This window comes from Barbus barbus (genome assembly GCF_936440315.1).
Source record: "Barbus barbus genome assembly, chromosome: 37".
Classification (NCBI taxonomy): domain Eukaryota; kingdom Metazoa; phylum Chordata; class Actinopteri; order Cypriniformes; family Cyprinidae; genus Barbus; species Barbus barbus.
In genome coordinates, this window is record NC_136715.1 from 14,189,329 (window position 1) to 14,210,850 (window position 21,522).

General features: G+C 37.7%; 1 protein-coding gene across 7 annotated transcripts in view; it reads left to right on the top strand.

The window, feature by feature from the left end:
• LOC306857176 (transcription factor EB-like) overlaps positions 1–21,144 on the top strand; it is a 37,957-nt gene extending 16,813 nt beyond the window's left edge. For 3 of the 7 annotated variants that reach the window (XM_079396948.1, XM_079396949.1, XM_079396950.1), the window contains 8 exons: positions 5,024–5,289; positions 11,558–11,845; positions 12,582–12,674; positions 15,327–15,444; positions 15,991–16,038; positions 16,569–16,644; positions 16,775–16,922; positions 17,951–21,144. In XM_079396948.1, coding sequence (XP_079253074.1) covers positions 5,089–5,289; positions 11,558–11,845; positions 12,582–12,674; positions 15,327–15,444; positions 15,991–16,038; positions 16,569–16,644; positions 16,775–16,922; positions 17,951–18,475 — 1,497 coding nt within the window. In that variant the 5' untranslated portion in view covers positions 5,024–5,088 and the 3' untranslated portion in view covers positions 18,476–21,144. Of the gene's footprint in view, positions 1–5,023; positions 5,290–11,557; positions 11,846–12,581; positions 12,675–15,326; positions 15,445–15,981; positions 16,039–16,568; positions 16,645–16,774; positions 16,923–17,950 lie in introns of all 7 variants that reach the window. The other 4 variants (XM_079396945.1, XM_079396946.1, XM_079396947.1 and 1 more) reach the window with 2 other exon arrangements.
• The last annotated feature ends 378 nt before the right edge of the window (positions 21,145–21,522 follow it).

Genomic DNA, 21,522 nt, shown 5'->3' on the forward strand with positions numbered 1-21,522 from the left:
ACACAAAAACAATAAAACCCATTATAAACGAGGCATTTGTTGCATCCAGTGGGGACATATTTACTGATTATAATGACTTATACTGTATTTTTACAATTGGTTGCAACACGCCGTGTAAACATTACCATGTCTGCATTTGTGATCTGAGAAACGACAAGCAACAAGCACTACTCTACACTGCTCAAATCTCACGTTTGAATCGTCAGTGGCAAATTCTTTAAATAAGAAAACTTACTTGAAGGCTGTGAGTCAGAAGCGCCAGACTGTCCTTGCAAAGTTGGAATTGCTCCACTTTATAGAAACAACCTTTGTGCAAGCCAGCATTGTAGGCTACTCTTCCAGCTTCAGGAAATAGTCGTCTGTAAAATGTGCTGCACACACTCTAATATTGGGATTGAACTGTTCTGGAACAGTGTTTTAAATACAATTTAACCACTGAATTCTAGTTGTGTCCTCTTTTGGAAGCCCAAACAAAGTACTTTCACTTTCACAACGAAACACAGCGTCTCCAGGACATGGCGCCGGTGGCAACAACAATACTACACCGAGAATAATAGGGCCTTCTTTCTTTGCGTATACATTTGGGCGCTGTTTTTCAAAGCTTCCCACACCGTGACGTAGACATGTGGGGGCGTGTTTGAATGAGCCGTTTTAGGTGGGGGTGGTCGAGTCTTAAATTTTATAAAGAATATCTCTTTGGTTTTGAGACTTTAGTCTTTACAACTTCAGGGATCTTATCTATGCACAGCTTGTAACACTCCAAAGAGAAAAGAAAACTTGAAATCGCATCATATGACCCCTTTAATTTGTGTTCCAAAGACATGAATGACATGAGGGTGAGTAATTAAAGACAAAATATTCTTTTTTGGGTGAACTATCTCTAAGATGTTTTTTTTTATCATAACAGTAACAATTAAGTTTTCTCATTTAATAATACTATTAAATGTAAATCTCAATATGAATATCAATTTCATGTTATACATTATAATGTTGTAGATGTTTATTTCCACCAGGGTATAAAAAAAATATATAAAAGTAACTGCAAATTTTTATCTCACAATTGTGACTTTTCTTGCAATTCTGAGGGGGGGAAAAGCTTGTTTTCACCATGGAATAAAAAATGAAAGGGTATAGAGTTTATATCTTGCCATTCTGCTAAAATAAATAAGCTTCCATTTAATGCCTAAATTCATTTGCAGCTTGTAAACTCACTGCCATTTTTACTCTCTTATTTTTAATTTATTTCAACAATAGCATAGACTTTTCATATCTGCCATTTGACATTATCAGCTGCGGTTGAATTCCTTGTAATGTTTGTCACCTGGTTTGTGCCAAAACAAAACCCAAATAAGAGCAGCGTTTCCTAGAACTGACACTCTTGCTTATCTTGAGGCAAAAGAGGAAGGAAAAGGGTGCTGTGAAGACACTGCCATAAGGTTCGTCCTCTTACTTGAGAGCTGTCCTTCCCTTGCCCATCCCACCGAATGTTATCCCAGCGAGTGTTAATCCCATGTGTGAGTGTGAATCCTTAGAACATGCCAGATAAATTGGCCAGAGCATGGAAAGTTCACTGTGTGCTGCAGAGGCATAGAATTTACACACCGGCAGTCTGTTCCCCCGAGGGAACATGGTGTCTCTGCAAACAGGAACAGAAAGTGTGAGTGTTATTTTTGGTTCCACTTGCCTCAATGCCTTGATAGACAGGGTGGGTGGTAAATCAAGGGTGGGCAGCAGAATATGGTTCTTTGCCAGACCCCTGTCCGCCCATCCTGTACAGGTTACTGCAGTTTCCAAAACTCCACCGAAAATGTATATTCATATTTGCATATAAGCAGTTACTCACAAAATTAGTCAGTGAGCTTATTGCAGACTTGGCCTCTGAATGAGGAAAATGTATCAGTTGTTTCCTGCTTCTTTGGCTAATTCTAGTTGCATTGTAGGAAGTGGTTTTAATTTTTGTAACCTGTAATAACTCTGGTCTGAATACACTTATGAATGGCCTTTAATGTATAAAGATGCTTTTTGGTCTAATTACAATCTAGTAGCAGTTAATTGACGAATTTTGACCCATGGGGTCTATTAGTGTATTAGTAGTCAGATTTGCACATTTTCCGGAATAGTTGTGTTTAGGATATTTTTGGGGGTATTGGCCTGGTGGTTAGTGCATGTGCTCTGGCACAATGGTGCTCGTGCAGGCAGTGTGAGTTTGAGTACTTGTAATTTCCGGATTGTGTACCCACCCTGTTTTCTTTCTCCTTTATCACTGTCTTTATGAATTAAGGAAGACATGCATGTACTTTTCAACTTTGCAAATAAATATTTTGCTGTCACAGCTGTCACGGCTGGAATAACATATGTGAAAATCTCAGAATACAAATTTCCAGAAAACAAATTTTTTTATTTTTTTTTTATTTTATTTAATATAGCATTTTCTTATTTACAAAAATGTAATGCATTACTATTTATTAGGTTTTTAATTTGCAGTAATACATGGAAATGCTATCATGTTTCTGTCATATGATTTATGTGTACTTTAATTTACTAAATAGATACTGTTACATAGTACATTTAGTTTTACATATACAAATACGACACGCAAGTATAATAATATCTTGAATGTTGTAAGGCTTTGTAAGCATGCAGGTGTGTTTGTATGTGTAAATAAGCTTTGTGGCCCACTTTTTCTATTTTTTCTTCATCTTTTGATGTATGCCATGAATTCAATGGCTACTGTGACAATAGGGCACTTTGATAGCTGGCTTTCTTTGGATGCGTCTCCATCGGGGCAGTGTATGCCTGGCATTTGCCGATGGGCGGTGTGGGAGAGCAACGTCACAGGAGTAGCATCAGTATATGCCGAGTAAATACGTCACTGTGTACAGGGCTGAGTCTCAAATCCTCTGTTGATACAATAGCGATACAAGAACACCCAAATCTCACTGTTCAGTGGGCTTCTGAGAAACAGCCACGCTATCAGCTTGTTTCTTCACTGGAAGACCTGAGAAATGTTTACCAGTTATTTGACCAGTTACTCATTAGTAATGTTTGTTCATATTTAAAACCAAAAACTTGCAAAAATGAGCTATTCCTACCCCAATTAAGAAGTAGAGATGACTATATGTATTGCCATTGATAGTCTGATTCCATTAGGGATGTGCAATATGCTGGTACCATATCAGTTACTGGCTGATATAAGAGATATTGCCATTAGATATATTAGAGATAAGTTATTGGTTTTGGTCAGTATTTGATATTTAATTAGCTAATTTTTAAGCTGAAATACTGATTGGTTATTTCCATATCAGCAGCCAATGAGCTTGCTGCTTAACATTCAAATACTCAGCTAGTGCTCGCTGTGACAGTTGCAGCGTGTTTCAGAAACCCTCCACCTTCCCTCAGCTCCACCTGTATAGGGTGACTACGTGGTGATTTCATGCATTTTATTATGGGGGTTATTTAATATATGTTAGATGTGCAGCAGGAGTTTTTCTTACATTCTCACAGCAGCATGTCTGTGTATATTTTGGCAGTGCAGTTCTCAGTGCTCGCTGCGCTCTGCCGCAGCAGCAGCGTAGATGATCTATTTCGCCAAGATTAAACACATTAACATTGTCATGCATATTAATATGCTGAACTCTTCAAGTTGTCATGTCAATACATTTATCCCACCTCTGAGCAGTATTCAAGAGCTTCTGTGCCATATTTGCAGTGAAAATTTGGCATTAGCGTTTTTAGAAAAATAATAATGTAGCTCTGGTGCCACATCCATATCTTATCTTGCCTCATTAAGTTTGAAAGATTCAAGACAACACAGTTGTATCACATACACAATTATACAGAGTATAACCAGTAGTGAAATGTAGGAACTCAAATACCAGCAGGTTATCAACCACCCCGGTGGTCCGGTTCTGTTGCACATCAGTCCATCTCTTTGCGAGACAGTCCGTCCCAAAGCTCCCCTCTCCTGGAACTGAGTCAACCTCTGGCAACTGCCCTGGTGACAAAGCCTGAAAGTGTTCACTGACCAGTGTGAACCACAAAGCTTGTAGTGTGCGTGCCCCCCTCCACCGCTGAAATGTACACTGTGGGCTAAACACTGCTTCAGTGCCATCTCAATAGGAGCTGCTTTGCTTATTGTACCTCTAGTACAATAAGCTTTTCTCTATAGGCGGCCCAGTCCCTTTCCACAGTATAGTTTATGTGGTTCTACTGAGATGCACCAGACAGGTCTCTTATCTAACATAGCGTGCATACTCAAAACCCCATCTTTTTCAATAAGTACTCTTAAATTCCAGTTCCTTTTTGTGTCTTAGCAGCAATGTCTCCAATAACAGCAAAGTCATGATTGTTTGCATATTGGTCTTCTGTAGCACCCCAAAAAGAGGAACTCCTTCACTTAGGGACTCCCCAGGCCCGCAGAAGAAACAGGGTGTTGGCCTTTCTGTTTTGTGGGGTGAGGAGGTTTTGGAGGCATTTCCAAATTGAAAAGGTTACTCACATGAGCTTCAATAGAAAAGAAAAACACCACCTGACCCTCACATGACTTCCCCATCACACTCATCATTACTTCTGAGTATGTTTTTATTTAGAGCCATCAGTCATCTTGTAGAATGCACCACAGCTCTAATGAAAAATGCCATAGGCTGTTGATAATCTTATGGGCAAATTTGAATATAATATTTCATGCCTAAAACTCTCTAAATGTTTTTTGGGTTACCCAATTTTTTTAACTTTTTTTTTTTTGGACAAGCTACATGATATATATTATTTAGATTCTTCATGTGTACACTTAATTCTGTTTTTAATTATGACTGCAAGTTTTTAATCTTATTGTACCTTTTTAAATATGTAAAGCCACAGTCTATAAATTAACTTATTAAATGAAAAACCTTTGCTGGATAATATGATGAAGGAAACTGCTTTTTTCAGGATTCTTTGAGTAGAAAGTGCAAAAAACCCACATTTGTTAGAAATCCATTTACTTATATTACATATTCACTTCCTCTAAATATTTCCTTTGCAGACACCCCACCACTCTTCGGGCTGGACTGCACGGTGATAGCAGCCCGCCCCCCGCGTCCCCCAGCCATGTCATCACGCATCGGCCTGCGCCTGCAGCTCATGCGGGACCAAATGCAGCAGGAGGAGCAGCGGGAGCGGCAGCACCAACAGGTAGCATCCATGCATTACATGCAGCATCGCATGCCAGGCCCTCCAGCACCCTCGCCAGCCATCAGCGCACCAACACATTTCCAGCCGCCCATGCAGGTGCCTGTTGAAGTGTTAAAGGTAGGCATATCCATCAATTTACGTGACCGTATCTCACATTATACAGTCATGGCCAAAAATATCAGCACCCTTGGTAAATATGATCAAAGAAGGCTGTGAAAATTAATCTGCATTGTTAATCCTTTTGATCTTTTATAAAAAACAAATAAAAAAAAAAATCACAAATCTAACCTTTCATTGGATAATAAGAATTTCAAATGGGGGGAAATATTATGATCATTGTTTTTCTCTAATACACATTGGCCACAATTAACGGCATCCTTTTATTCAATACTTTTTGAAACCTGATGAGGTTAGAGAACACCTGACAAGAAATCAGAGACCATTCCTTCATCCAGAATCATTCCAGACCCTTTAGATTCCCAGCTCCATGTTGTTGCTTCTTCTCTTCTGTTCACCTCACTCATTTTTCTATAGGGTTCAGGTCAGAGTACTGGAATGGCCATAGCAGAAGCTTGGTTTTGTGCTCAGTGACCCATTTTTGTGTTGTTTTTGAGGTATGTGTTTGGATTATTGTACGGTTGGAAGATTCAAACATGGCCCATTATAAGATTTCTAACCGAGTCAGTCATTTATTTATAAACTCTCCTTCTCAAAGTGAATTAGGACGATATAGACACACGTCCTCTTCCAGCCAGTTCCGTAACATTTTATGTTGATTGGAAATTCTTTAATTATTGCCCTGATGGTGGAAATGGGAATTTTCACTGCTCTCACTCTTTTCTTAAAGCCACTTCACTAAATTGTGTAGCTCAATTATCTTTTACTGTACATCAGAAATATATTCTTTGGTTTTTCTCATTGTGATGGATGATTAAGGGAATTTGGGCTTTGTTTTCCCTCCTATTTATATTTCTGTGAAACAGGAAGCCATGGCTAGATAATTTTATATCCATAATCACCCTGGAGTGCTCAAAATTGTGAATATCAATGGGAATATACTTATATTTTTACTCATAAGAATTTCTAGTGGTGCCAATAATTGTGTATTTGAGAAAAATAACCATGACTGTACGTTTATCCATTTAGCAGACACTTTTATCCAAAACAAGTTAGAAAAAGGGGAAGAAAAGCAATTCATCAAAGCGCCAACAATAATGCCAGGTCGTGTGACCACATTAGCCATATGAGTCATCCATCGAAACATGTCATGAGTGCAAGAGATTTTCTATTTTTGTGGAAATACTTTGCTAAAACTGAATATTAGTGGGATGTGCCCTCTCCCCTAAATCTCGCCAAATTTCCTCTAATTATTGTGCGGTTCTGTGTTCCGGGGTATGAATGAGCTTCCCCATGAGACCCTAATCTTGCTTTCCGTTGGGTAGTCTAGCGCTCTGGCCACCCTAGTGGTCCCAACAGGATGAATGGGTTTTAAGGAGTGCACGAAGACCAAATTAGGCAAGATTAGGTCCTCCGGTAATCTCCTCTCGTGTTGCGGTGAAAGAGTAGTGGGCATAGTCCAGAAGTCAGTGGGTCATGCAGGACTGACCACGGCTTTAGTATGCTGGATTACATTTCAACTAATATCAAAAACAAAGTGAGAAATATTTGTAGAAGAATGCAGTGGAATGACAGCAAGGTAAGAGGAAAAAGACCGAAAAGAGGGGCCAGTGTGACATAACTTATTTAGAGATAACACACAGGAAGACATTCTTACAGGTGACATGCTTCTGTGTGATTCTGCCATTGCTTTCCTTGATTGTTATCCGTTAGTTCAAAGAAAGAAATTCTGTGCTAAGCGTACACACATTGAATTTTGAGTTTGTGTGTGTGATGTTATGAAACTTTGTATTGCACCTACATAGTTTTTTTTTTTTTTTTTTTTCCATTCTGGTTTCAAAGCCTGATAAAAAGCCCCACAGTTTTTTTTGGAACTGTAAAGCTTCTTGTGCTCCTTTGAATAGACAGAAAAGGTCTCTGTTCTCAGTCAAGTTACTTGCTCAACAGCTTTGTTTGTGTAACCAGAAACATTGTTACGATTTGTTCAGCTTCCTCCAAGACAGTAATCTCTGACAAATTAACTGAATCATTCAAACTGAACTTCAGATTTAGGAAGTGTTGACATTAGAGAAAGAGACTGACAATAATTTTGTATCGATATTTAGAATTTTCAACCTAATTTTATCAGTTCATAAAAAGCAGTAATAGTAACACTAATATAATTAATAATAATAATAATATAGAATGCATATTGTGATGTTATTGTTATACTTTGATCATTTATTTGTTAAAAAGCAGAAATTAAGCCATTAAGATGTCATTAAAAGAAGTCTCACCTAGAATGCATTTATTTGATCAAAAAGGTGTGAAATATTAATACAATTTAAAATAACTGTTTTCTACATTTAATGTTTTAAAATGTAATTTATTCTTGTGATGGCACCGCTGAATCCTTCAGAAATCATTCTAATATGCTTATTTGGTGCTCAAGAAACTTTTCTAAGCCTCTTAATATTTTTGTGGAAACCATGATACATTTTTTTCAGGATTCTTTGTTTATAAAGTTCAAAATAACAACATTTATTTGAAATATAAATCTTGTGTGACATAAATATCTTTAATGATCAGTTCACTGCATCCTTGCTGAAAAAAAATTAATTACATTAAAAAAAACTTACTGACCCCAAATGTATTAACGGTAGTGATTAATTTAAATTCAGTTTAAATAATATATGTATAGCTACACTGTTATTTTCCTCGAGTGTAAATGGCAATAACTTGTGCCACTAGCATGCTGTTGCTGCCCTCCCATGCAGCCAACCATGTGTCACCTCCAGATTAAGCAACAGCAGCTCCTGTTTCACACAGTGCTGTATCATTTAGCTGGACATTTACCCCACCATTCCTAGATTGAATAAATGTATGTAATGAAGAGCTCCATGTGAGATGAAATTCTAACCACAACTAATCTTCTATAATTTCACCTCTGAGAGTTTACAGCAACTGGACCTACCTGAAATGTCTTTACATAGCGTTCATAGAGGGGTTTAACACCAGGGAAATGTCCTCCCAGACAGTGTCGCCACTTTACAGCTTGTGTGTGTAAATTGGAGTCCTGTATCCTTCACTTAAACTGCCCGTAAAAATTTTACTTGCTCCAACATATGTGTTAATCTTAAAGTAAAACTGCTTGGACTGAGATTGAATCATTTGGGAGCTAAAGTGTAAAGGCTTTCATTCACTAATCCTGTGGCTTGTTTTCATTCAGGAATGTGGTATTATGGTTAATATTTTCCTTCGGCATACAGACACAGTTTTGTTGATATGCATGCTTGCTAGAATGTGAGCAGAGTCATGCATACGTGCACAGCCAATATGCTGTTTTATTAACACTTAAATTCTTTTCATCAGTGCACATCTGTTGCACATTTTGTCAAATGTCAGTTTTGCATCCTGAATCACTTGGTTAAAGTGAGTCTGGCTTTGAAGTGAAAGAATGAGGCCTGTCCAGTCAGACGTAACTCGTAACCATTCTGAACTTCCATCTACAGGTGCCTGTGTGATTCAGTGAACCTCTGGAGGCTCTTTCTGGCACCTGTGTGCACTGTACATGCCTAGATTTAAACCCCACAGTTACATAACAATCTATAACTGTGGCTTTGAAACATAGCTGGTTGAGCCTGGAGGTTTTGGCTTGATTTTATTTGTAATGTGCACTGCAGTGGTGACAGTAAAAACACTGTACTTTCCACTGGAAGAGTAAGTCATGAGACGTGATGGTGCCATATGGTGCACACTTTTTTTTTATTTAACTGTTTAATACTCAATGTGTGGGTTTAGAAAATGCAAGTCATTGTATTCTTACAGTTTTTATATCAGTCAGAAAAAGTTTGGAGTTGGTATAATCTTTTCATTTTTTCGAAGTCTCTTATGCTCACCCAGGGTTGCATTTGTTTGATCAGAAATACATTAAAACAGCAATATTGTGGAATATTATTACAATTTATAACAACTATTCATCGATTAATCCTGATTAATCGCATCCAAAATAAACGTATTTGTTTACATAAAGTGTGTGTGTGTGTACTGTGTATACTGTGTATATATAAATACACACACATGCATGTATGTATTTCAGAAAAATGTTTATATATTAAATATATTTATATATACAGTCATGCTCAGAATTATTGGCACCCTTGGTAAATATGATCAAAAGGATTAATAATGCAGATTAATTTTCACAGCCTCCTTTGCTCTTTTATTTAAAAAAAAATCACAAAAATCTATCCTTTCATTGGAGAATAAGAATTTAATATGGGAGGAAATATCATTATGAAATAAATGTTTTTCTCTGATACACATTGGCCACAATTAACGACAACCTTTTTATTCAATACTTTTTGAAACCTCCATTTGCCAGTTTAACAGCTCTAAATTTTCTCCTATAATGCCTGATGAGGTTAGAGAACACCTGACAAGAGATCAGAGACCATTCCTTCATCCAGACTCACTCCAGATTCACAGCTCCATGATGGTGGTGCTTCTGTTCAGTTCACCCCACTCATTTTCTATATGGTTCAGGTCAGAGGACTGGAATGGCCATAGCAGAAGCTTGGTTTTGTGCTCAGTGACCCATTTTTTGTGTTGTTTTTGAGGTTTGTGTTTGGATTATTGTCCGGTTGGAAGATCCAAACATGGCCCATTATAAGATTTCTAACAGAGTCGGTCACTTGTTGATTTTTTTTTTTATCTGTTGGTATTTGATAGAATCCATGATGCCATGTGTCTAAACAAGATGTCCAGGACCTCCAGCAGAAATATAGGCCCACAACATCAAAAATACAGCAGTATATTTCATTGTACACATGGAGTACTTTTTATCCCTGTGTTCACCAAACCCATCTTGAGTGTTTGCTGCTTAAAAGCTCGTTTTTTAGTTTCATCTGACCATAGAAGCCAGTCCCATTTAAAGTTCCAGTTGTGTCTGATAACTGAATATGCTGGAGTTTGTTTTTGGATGAGCTAGGAGAATCTTTCTTGAAATCCTCCCAAACAACATGTGGTGATGTAGGTGCTGTTTGACAAGGTTTTCTGACCCTGAGACTCAACTATTTTCTGCAATTCTCCAGCTGTGGTCCTCGGAGAGTCTGTAGTCACTCAAACTCTCCTTCTCACCATGCATTAGGACACACGGCCTCTTCCAGGCAGTTTCGTAAGATTTTCTGTTGATTGGAAATTCTTAATTATTGCCCTGATGGTGGAAATGGGAATTTCCACTGCTCTAGCTTTTTTGTTAAAGTCACTTCACTAATTTTGTGAAGCTCAATTATATTTTGCTGCACATCAGAAATATATTATTTGGTTTTCTCATTGTGATGGATGATTAAGTGAATTTGGGCTTTGTTTTCCCTCCTATTTATTTTTCTGTGAAACAGGAAGCCATGGCTGGATAATTTCATGTTCATAATCACCCTGGGGTGCTCAATTTTGAATATGAATGGGAATATACTTTTCTTTTTATACTTTACTTTTTTATAGAGATATTTTACTCCTAATAATTTCTAGGGGAGCCAATAATTCTGTGTATTTGAGAGAAACTTTTCTTTCATAATGAGATTTTCCCCCATTTTCAATTGTTTTAGTTCAATGAAAGGTTAGATTTTTTTTTTTTTTTTTACAAGATCAAAAGGATTAACAATGCAGATTAATTTTCATAGCCTTCTTTGATCATATTTACCAAGGGTGCCAATAATTCTGACGACTGTAATATAATTTATATGAATAGAAATATATACATGTAAATATTTTCAAAATACAGTATATACTGCATGTGTGTGTATTTATATATATATATATATATATATATATATATATATATATATATATATATAAAATAAATAAACAGCGCACACACACATATATATATATTATGTAAACAAACACTTTTATTTTGAATGTGATTAATCGTCTGACAGCACTATTTTAAAAGTAATTTATTCCTGTGAAAGCTGCTTTTTCAGCAGCCATTATTTCTTCAGGGTCACATGATCCTTTAGTAATCATTCTAATATGCTGATTTGGTGCTCAAGAAACATTTCTTATCGATGTTATATTTATTTAGGGTTCTTTGACCATTTCAAAAGAACAACATTTATTCAAAATAGAAATCTTTTGTAACATTATAAATATCTTTACGGTCACTTTTGATCAATTGAATGTGTCCTTGCTGAATAAAAGTACTAATTTCTTTTTTTTTAAATCGAACTGACCCCAAATTTTTGGATAGCAGTGTACTGTACTGTATTATATTATATTATATTTACAGGTGCAGACCCATCTTGAGAACCCCACAGACTACCACATTCGCCAGTCTCAGCGGCAGCAAGTCAAGGAGTATCTGTCCACCACATACGCCACCAAGCAGGCTGTGCATGCGGTCACAAGCTTGGTACAGCCCTCTCCACCCACCATGCCCCAGGGTCAGACAGGAACCGTCCCACCAACCATACCCTCTCCCTGCATGCGCACTGAGCAGCTCATGACCTCTGCTGGGAACAGCGCACCCAACAGTCCCATGGCCATGCTCAACATCGGCTCCAGCCATGAGAATGAGGTAGTTCAGCGTTTCTTCATTTTCACACGGTTGTGGTTGTAATCATGTATAGGTATGTTTGATATGAACACTTTTCCCATAACATGTCCTTACATTCATCATGATTCATTTTGTTGATCTTTAATTTACAGTTAGTATATCTTTTGCAGTTGTATACTTTTCACCATGGTTCCTTTTTGAGTTCACAGAAATCTAACATGTAGTAAATGACAACATTTCTTGAGACAACAGTCTCATACAACATGCCGTTCATGATTTATGATTTTTTGGTGGGAGTTATTTGCTCAAGTGCACACAAAGGTCAGGGTGTTAACTAACTTAACTTCATTGTCATTGGAGTTTAAGTGGCCAATTATGGACGTGGAGGTATAATTTAAGATTAAAGAGTGACAGGGAACCCTAGGCAGGACGGCCCTTTGGAATAGAGCAGACTTTGGTCCTTCCTTCCTTCCTTTGCTCCCAGTGCCACCAAATCCTATGGGATCCTAAGTGAATGTGAGCTTGTGGCATACTAACAGCCTTTGAGCTAAACTATACAAGGATAATGTCTATAGGACTGTTAAGAGGAATACATCTTTCATTGGTAATTTCTAGAATTTTTTTCCTTTGGATATTGTCCTATTTTGAAGAATTTATATAGAAAATCTTTAGTAATCACGAGAAACGTGTACATACTTTGTAGAATGCAAATGTACAAGGTGTCTAAAATTCTCCTTATGGATTTGTTTTTGACAAGATGGATGAGGTAATTGATGACATCATCAGCCTGCAGTCCAGTTATGATGACATCCAGGCTTATATTGACCCTGTTGTCCAGATGCCAAACACAGTAAGTAACATGCTTCACTCAGTTCAGGCCTTTTAGTCGTTGACATTACTGCCTGTGACTAATACAGATCGCTGAATCCCAGGAGGTAAGTAGAAAATTTAGTGAATAATTCCTGTTTATGATGTACAGGCTGCATCTTATTGCCGCTGAATAGCTCTATTTTTGAAACCCCCCTCAACTTCGTATATTAACAATGGAGGAATTATACTGGATCCATTTGTTGTGCTGCTTTTTATCAGGGTTAAAGGGATGAAAAGCATCTTTGTCTGATTACCAAAAGTCACGTCTAATTATAGCAAAGCACCATCTCAGAAAAATGATGCAACTGTTTTTCTCTCATGCGAACTCAAAACGGCTTATTTTCTGTTTAGACTCAGAGAACTTTGCCAGCTGAATTTTCTGTGCTCGATTTATTGGATAACCAATATTAGGACCTTGCCAGCTTCCTTCCGCATGTCTTGGGGGAAATGTTTGAATTATTTAAAGTGTTTAATTGACTTAAAATTGTGGCCTGATTTACTCAAGGAAAGACATTGTGTTGGGAATCAGGAAAGTGGGAGCACTGTGCTTTGTATTTAAAGTAACTGCCCGACATTAACAATTAAGCCGCTCTCAGTTAGAGTTCAACTTGTTTACAAGGCATTTCATGAAGGTGGGGAAGCAGGGGGAAGGTTTGGGAGAGAGAGAGGGCTGGGGATGGGAGGCTGAAAGTCCAGATAGGGGAAAGTTCAGCGTTTAGTTGTTAAGAGAAAGTAGAAGAGAGAAGGTCCTGGTGCAGCTCAGGTTAGTCTCTCTGGGGATGTTGAGGGTGAACGACAAGGGTGTGCAACTATGAGAGATTCAGAGGCCAATATGAAAGACACAAATAAAACTTATGCCATCGTAGAGGTTATCGATGGAGAGAAGATTCAGCTGGTAAGGCCCATCACTCTCCTTCTTTTGGGCTGATATTGGGTAGGAAGTGGGGTGGGAGGGGGTTGTTTAGTCTTGCATTCTGTGCGTTGTATACCTGGAAACTAGAGCGACTAGAAAGAAAGAGCACATGCCTTGGGCGGTTTAAGGACACCGGTAACCTTGCCACACACATTTAGCCGTAGGCTTGGAGCATGCTTTGCTAGTATATCAGTAAATGGCTCGTTGTTTATGGCTGCTGTTTATGTGGACCTGCAGGAGAGCAACTGAGTACAACTGTGTCAACTGTTAAAGGCATAGTTCATCCATAAATAAAAATTCTGTCATCATTTACAGTATGGAGTGAGTGCATATTTTATTTATTTATTTTTTCTCGATTGATCAGCATTCTTGGGGATCTGTTTTCCATTGTAATGATTGATCTTTGGTTCCAGACTCTCTGATTTGGTCTCCTGCATATAGGAATCATCATGCATAAGTAAATGCTGCTGTTGTTTTGCCAGAAACATGTTTACCTGAATTAGTCCTGTATGCTGCCATTTTTCCCTACCAGCTTTTCTGTATCCAAAGGTTTTCATTGGTTAAATGGCCTTATTAAGCTTATCCACGGAACAATTAAATCCCTAATCCTTGTGGATTTGTAATATGGCCATTAAGAAATGCAAACGTGATGAATAATCTCAAATTCGATGTATATAAGGGACATTGGCCACTTTGCTCAATATTTAGAGTGCAATCTATACATTTTCAGAGGGACATTAGGGATTTTAAAGGTCAGAAGAGACATGGGGGTTCAGAGTCCTAATGAGGCTGCAAAGGCCACTTCTGACCCTGTTGACCATGTCCCTTTATTGATCACTGTTTCTTTGATCAGTGATTAAAGCTTCTAGAGATGGAATTCACAAAACCAATAGGGCATCAAACACTTTGCATTGTGCATACATGTATTTTGAATCATTGCCATTGTTTGTCGGTAAGCAGCATTCACAAGTTCACACCCTCTCTTATACACTTCGTTTATCACATTCAAAATGCTTAAAGAGCCATTTCTGTTTTCTCAATGTGTCAGTACAGCCTGCTTCACTGAAGTATTGAAAGGTATCGTAAGGTGATGACAGGCATGCATTTGACCAGAAATAGCGGCTTCCCTCTCTGACTTTTTACTGTTGATTTGTGTTTGTTTGGCTTCATGCTTCACAGTAGCCTCTGTGATAAGGTATCTGAGCTGCCACGGCTCATTAGGAGCTCAGAGCTGGCTTGCTTACAATTATACTAAGACACTAAGATGGAATAAAAGATACAGCTGGAATAAAACCATAAAGACTTAGATAAGAAAGAGCATAGTCAATTATTTCTCTCACCCAGAAGCAATAGCTGAGTGTGATATTTTTTTGTGTTTTATCTCCGGTATCTCTAGCGTTTATGGCTTTGCTTTAGAGATAAGCTGAGTGTTTATTGGGTATCTAGTGATTGTGATGATTTACCAGGGTTATGCTGAATATAGCTTCATAAAAATGCCATTTGCAAGACAAACTAGTTGTATCTTGTCCAGCAAAAAAAGCTGTTTGGATGGCAGTAGTCTTCTGATACAGGGTAATATGTTGGTCAGAATAGTTGAAAATTCACTCTGCTCATGATTTTCTTATGTAATGCAAAGAAAATTTTGTTCTTGTAATTTGAAATGCTGTTGTTGTCTTCCAACTCACCAAGATGCGCGTATATCTCTTTTGTGCACTATAGCTTCCACTGTCCAGCAGCCATTTGGATGTGTACATGGGGCCAGGTATGTCCGGATCAGCTACCGCCATGACCAGCAACTCCTGCCCTGCCAACCTGGCCATCAAGAGAGAGCTGTCAGGTAAAGTCATACAAAACCGAGTACTGCTGCACATACAAACACTATTTAAATGTATCTTATCTTTTTAATGGTATATAACATGAAAAACACATTTAGAGTATCTAAATGTTTACTTGCTAATGTATAACAGTGGATGTACAGTAAGTGATACATGAATTATGGGACACAACCGTGACCTCAGTGTCACATGGGAAACTGTTGAGAAAGTTAGATCATACTTAAACATTTCAGTGTTATTTTTATGGTTTACATCTTGAGAAACCTTATGCACAGTTATATTATAATGTGTTGACATACTAACCTAATAAAAACAACAGAAAATTGAGCAGAGCCTACTGCAAACAACATCACTTTACAATTGTAAGACATGAGAGAAACTTGCATAACCCTGCTTGAGAAAATTTAAGCAAAGTTTCACTGTTTGCCACAATTATATTTGCCACTGTTACAAAAGATCAGAAATTTACCATTTGCATGTATTGCAAAACATGTTGATCGTATTAGTTGATTGACGTACTGCCTTTTGTTTTTGGCAAGATGCTGAAGCTCGTGCAGTGGCTAAAGAGAGGCAGAAGAAAGACAACCATAACCTGAGTGAGTATGTGCTTTTTCACCCTCATTTCTTTCAGTTTATAACCGTTTGCAGTTTAAAGTACACTTGCCCTGCTAGTGCCCTACCATTGACACCCCCTGTCACCACAACCTCCGGGAAAATTCAGCTGACAGCGCACTACACTTTGGTCTATCGTTAACTCGGACAGATCCTGCTGCCGTGGCATTAAAATGTAATTGCCTGTGACATTTCACAAGTATTGGAGTTGTACAATAAGACAGTAATTCTGCAAAGCTTTGCTAAGCTTGGCCTGTTCCCAAATACTTTGGGTTAAGATGGTATATAGTGCCATATCCTGAGCATCATAAACAATTTACACACAGAGACAGTACTGGCTACCTCCATTTCCCATCGTTATTGAAAGATTGAGTCAGAAAACAAATAAAAAAAAAAAAAACATGATGGTCAAGGTCAGACAAAAAGGAAGAAATCGTGCTGCAGAATTGAAAGTCTCCTAATACTGCTAATCGTTATTATAACCATACTAACAACCTCTTTTTTTATTCTTTAGTTGAAAGGAGGAGAAGGTTTAACATCAATGATCGAATTAAGGAGCTGGGCACCATGATCCCCAAAACCAATGATCTGTAAGTTTTTGTTCATTTGAGCAAATCAATGATTTAATTTAATTCTGGACAGATGTGAATTTTGCAGGACAGTTCTGTTTGGAGACTTTCACCGATAAACACTTAACAGTCTGGAACCTCTTGTGTTCAGGGATGTACGCTGGAATAAAGGTACTATTCTAAGGGCTTCTGTGGAGTATATTAAACGCATGCAGAAGGACATCCATAGAACCAGAGAGGTGGAGAACAACTTCAGGAGGATGGAGATGGCCAACAAACAGATGTGGCTCCGCATTCAGGTGAACATTCATTCAGCATTTACGTGACAGCCGTTATCACATAATAAAACCTAAGGCTTAAAGCATCCGCTAAGAATAATGGTTTGTTACAGCCTGGAAAATATTTGACCTAGCAACAAGATGATCATTTATCATGTATTTTAATGTAAGGCTTTTCTCCTTTTTCTTCCTAGCTCTTTCTGTTTTGTTTTCATGTTTATGCTAGTTTGGGGTCAGTTTTTTCCCCATAAAATTAATGTTTATTCAGCAAGGATGTTAAATTCATCAAAAGTGACAGTAAAGAAATAAATGTTGTTCTTTTGAACTTCCTGTTCATCATGAAATACTAAAAAAATATTAAGCAGCACAACTGCTTTCAACATTGATAATAAGAAAAGTTTCTTGAGCATTAATAGGGATGCGTAATATTAAAATTCAGTCTGATACTGTTAGGCCGTTCATTGCTTTTATGTTATGGCCAACAAAATTAAAACACTAAAAACTAAATCAGTCATTTCAAATACTACAAGTGAATTTAGGCATCATAACATTATAGTATGAAAAATAGATTTGCTAAAAAGTATGTTACAGTGTCATTAAATTATTAGTGATTTGAAAGATTAAATTTAAATTAGAGTTAAATAACAGCACAAGGAATCGAAATGTAAAAATGGGGGAAATGGCCATGGAAAAGTAAATACAAAATATAGAATAGTTAACTAAAATTACAACCATACACATTTGTTACTTTTAAATATTAACAGAAATGAAATAAAATACTTATTTTATTTCAGCTAAATGCCAAGGCAGCATTTCTCATATTTAGTTAGTTTAACCTGATATACTAAAATAACGAAAACTAAAACTGAAATAAAAAAATAATAGAAAATTGAAATGGAAAATACTAAATAAAAACTAATTCAAACTATTCAAAAAAAATATTGTAGTATCTCAATTATACTAAAATACATAAAAAATTAAAACTGATATTTTAAAATGTAGTAAACTTATGTCATTTTAATTGTGATTTTATTGTGTTCATTCTTCAGGAGCTTGAGAGGCAGGCCCAGATGCACGGCCTCCCCAGCAGCTCTCCATCTGGTCTGAACAACACTGAGCTTCTAAACCCCTTCATCAAGCAGGAGAACAGCCCTGACGAGAACCACCTCTCACACCAGCCCTACCCCCACTACCCCCAGCAGCATCAGGGTCAGCCGCAGCCGCAGGCCCACACTCAGCTCCACCTCCACCAGCAGCAGCACCAGCACCTTCAGCCCCCGCTGCAGTACCCAGCCGTGGGCAGCTCCCAGCACTTTGACTATGCCCAGTCGCTGGACTTGTGCGACGGAGGCATCCCAGGATATCAAGATGGCATGGGGGGCATTGGGGATCTCGGCTCATTGGGCGGAGGTGTCGCACCCATGGGAAAGAAGAGCGATCTGGGCTTCTTGCTGATGGAAGAGGCCCTGTCGCCGCTGGGAGGAGACCCGCTGCTCTCCACCATGTCCCCTGAGGCTTCTATGGACAGCAGTCGCCGTAGCAGCTTCAGCATTGAGGACTCAGACATACTGTGACCTGGACAGCCTTAGGTGTCGCTGCATGACATATGATGCAACATGTATACACACACACACACACACACACACAGATGTTGCATTTAGTCTGGCACACTGTTAATGGGAAAAGGTACGATTTTGATGCACCCTGCCACACTGAAACGAGAGTTTAGCTACTTTTTTATCTGACATGCGAAACAAGAAACATGGTTTTAGTGAAATCATGCAACAGTTTTGTTGTCATGCAACTGTCACAGAAATGAAAATACGCATATGTTGATAAATGCTATATAGACTAACTGAACAAACAGAACTGAGATGCTTGAATTCTATCACCGAGAATTGGCCTATATTGAACGTTTTGCATAAAAATAGTTCACCCAAAAATGAACATTGTCAATTTTCTCAGCCTCCTGTTGTTACAAACCCATATGAATTTATTTCTTCTGTTGAACACACAAGATGATATTTTGAAGAATGCTGGTAACCAAACAGTTGCTGGTAGCCACTGACTTCCATAGTATGAAAAATCCCCCACTGTGGAAGTCAATGGCTACCAGCAACTGTTTGGTATCCAGCATCCTTCAAAATATCTTCTTTTGTTTAGAACAACATGAGGGTGTGTATGATTTTGGGTGAACTATCCCTTTAAAGGCTGTGAACTTTTACATCCGAAACACTCTTACGCTCTCCCATTCTTTATTTGTAGAATTATATTTTTCTGCTTAAACAAGTCAGCCATTTCCCACGCTCACTTAATGTGCTCTAAATCTAGACAGAAGTGGTTTTTGGAGGATTTGTTTTTCACTTGAAATATAACGCCACATCACAACACTTGCTGTATCAGAGCAATATGCAAAGGCAGCTTATCCTTAGACAGTTTATCAAAAAGTAGGAAGGAAAGGGTTCCCACAGCCATGGAAAACCTGGAAATATCAAGAAATTGTTTTCTTAATTTAGATTAATAAATTAATACAATCTTAATGAAATGTCATGTGACTTAGTCAGCTGTGAGTGAATCATTCTTTTGATTCAGTTCTTTTAAATGAATCCGACAAAAAGATTCATTAGCAAATCAGTCTGAATCTGAATGATTTTTAAAAGTCCTCATCCACTAATCACACCGAGGTCCTGGAAAAGTCACTCTGAAAGTGCCCTGTAATGTCCATGAAAAATATTAGAGGAAAAAAACATGTTTTCAGTGTTTTTTTTCCATTGATCAGTTTAGGCCATACCCAGTTCTGACTCTCCACCAACATGGAGAGACTTGGAAAGAAAGCTATCAAAAGAAACCTGCCATATCACCCTAGAATTAGCTTTACACATGCTTTTTTATGTAGCTGCTGTTAGACATAACAATAACACCAGGCTTCTGTTGGTTTAACAGGCCAGACCAGGTGCTAGTGTGACCGTATGTTCAGTGGACGGTGCAGCAGAATGCAGTATGAATTAACCATAAATTAGTCCTGTTGCCATACACATTGCTAGATGCCTTAAAGCCAAGGCCAGATTCTTCGAGAAGCACAGGCTCAAATGCCCATGCTGGTACTCGGTAAAATAAAGCTGACAGCTGTGAGCCCTATTTGCCAAAGTGAAGTTCATACAGCCCAAGGTGCCTTTCAGGAAACCTGGATCAACTTGAAATTTGATCCAGCTTTTGAGCTGTACAGTGAAAGAGTTTAAATATGTAGAAAATATATGTATAGGCTTTCTTTTTTCCTCTTCTCAAAGCACTGGAAAAAAAAAAACAAGTTTAATTTTATTGATATTATAAAGATTTTATGAAGTGTTTAATTTCAAAGGTTTTATGCCACTAAGCCACTTAAATGTACTTTATCTGTTCTTTTTTAATTTTTTTATTTTTCTAAAAACAATTTTTACTATATCACTGCCAAGCCATTGAAATATAAAAATATTCCTGCCCTTCTATTATAAGTGCAGAGCCATATTTTTCCTAATATTTTCCCTATTTTTTTTTTTTTTGTTGTACAAAATCGTTGAAACACATTAGGCTTTATGAGATTAAAAGAACATATGTAATGTTGTTTTTGTATTGATTTTATTCCTTTTTTTAAGAAAAAGACATTTGAGGAAAAGTGATACTGTTGAGTGATGATTCATTGTTCATTCAATTTTAATTAAAATGTTGAGAATGTGAATTTTATTGTACAGTTAAATCAAGGTGGCTTGTAAACTGCCTGTGTTGAACATGATCTTTAATAGAACCAATGCGCTGTCCTCAGAAACAGTATGATGCACCTCCAGTGTCTTATTGCCTGACCACCTCTCCTGGTTTTACTGCTTTATTGTTTTAAAGGTGCTGAAATGGCACCGTTTAAACCTCATGAATAAGCTTTCAAAATACAGGAGAGACGCCGCAGGTGTATTTAATGCATTATTATTATCGCAGGTATATAACAAACTGGATCATGCCAAGTTAAAACCTGCTGACAACTCTTGATGAGACTTGGTTACTCTATGCAAATCTTTGACTTGGTTAGCTAGAATAGGCATAGTGTAGCGAAATAAGCAAGGGCATTTTACATTAGCATGAACTGGCTTCTAATTTTGCTTGTGTGACTTTTCTTGTTTTTAGCAATGCACCAAGAATGAGAAGGTTTGCCATTTAAAATGAAGATAAATCTCTTGAAGTAAAGAGTGTGCTTTGGTAAAATATATTGATGATTAAAAAGAAAAGGAAAAAATATATACACACTTTGGCATTTCATTTTACAGCATGCTGAAAGACAATACAAGGAGAATGTGTCAAGTTTTTACCAAAACCCTCCGAAGGCCTTGGGAATGTTTTAGTACTGTGGATGTGTCATGTTTATGGGATTTGCTCTTTCATAAATATCTGGGGGGGGGGGGGGGGGGGGGGGGGGGGCACTGCACATTAAATGTATTTTAGTTGATGGTATACGGCTTTTGTGTACTTGTAATGGGTTTTTATGGTCAGGATGTGAGCGATTCTCTGCGGCGCCATGAGAGGGAGCTCTACACCAGCATATTGAATTATAACAGGTAAATAACTAACCATGTTAGGAATGAAATACTATTTTGTT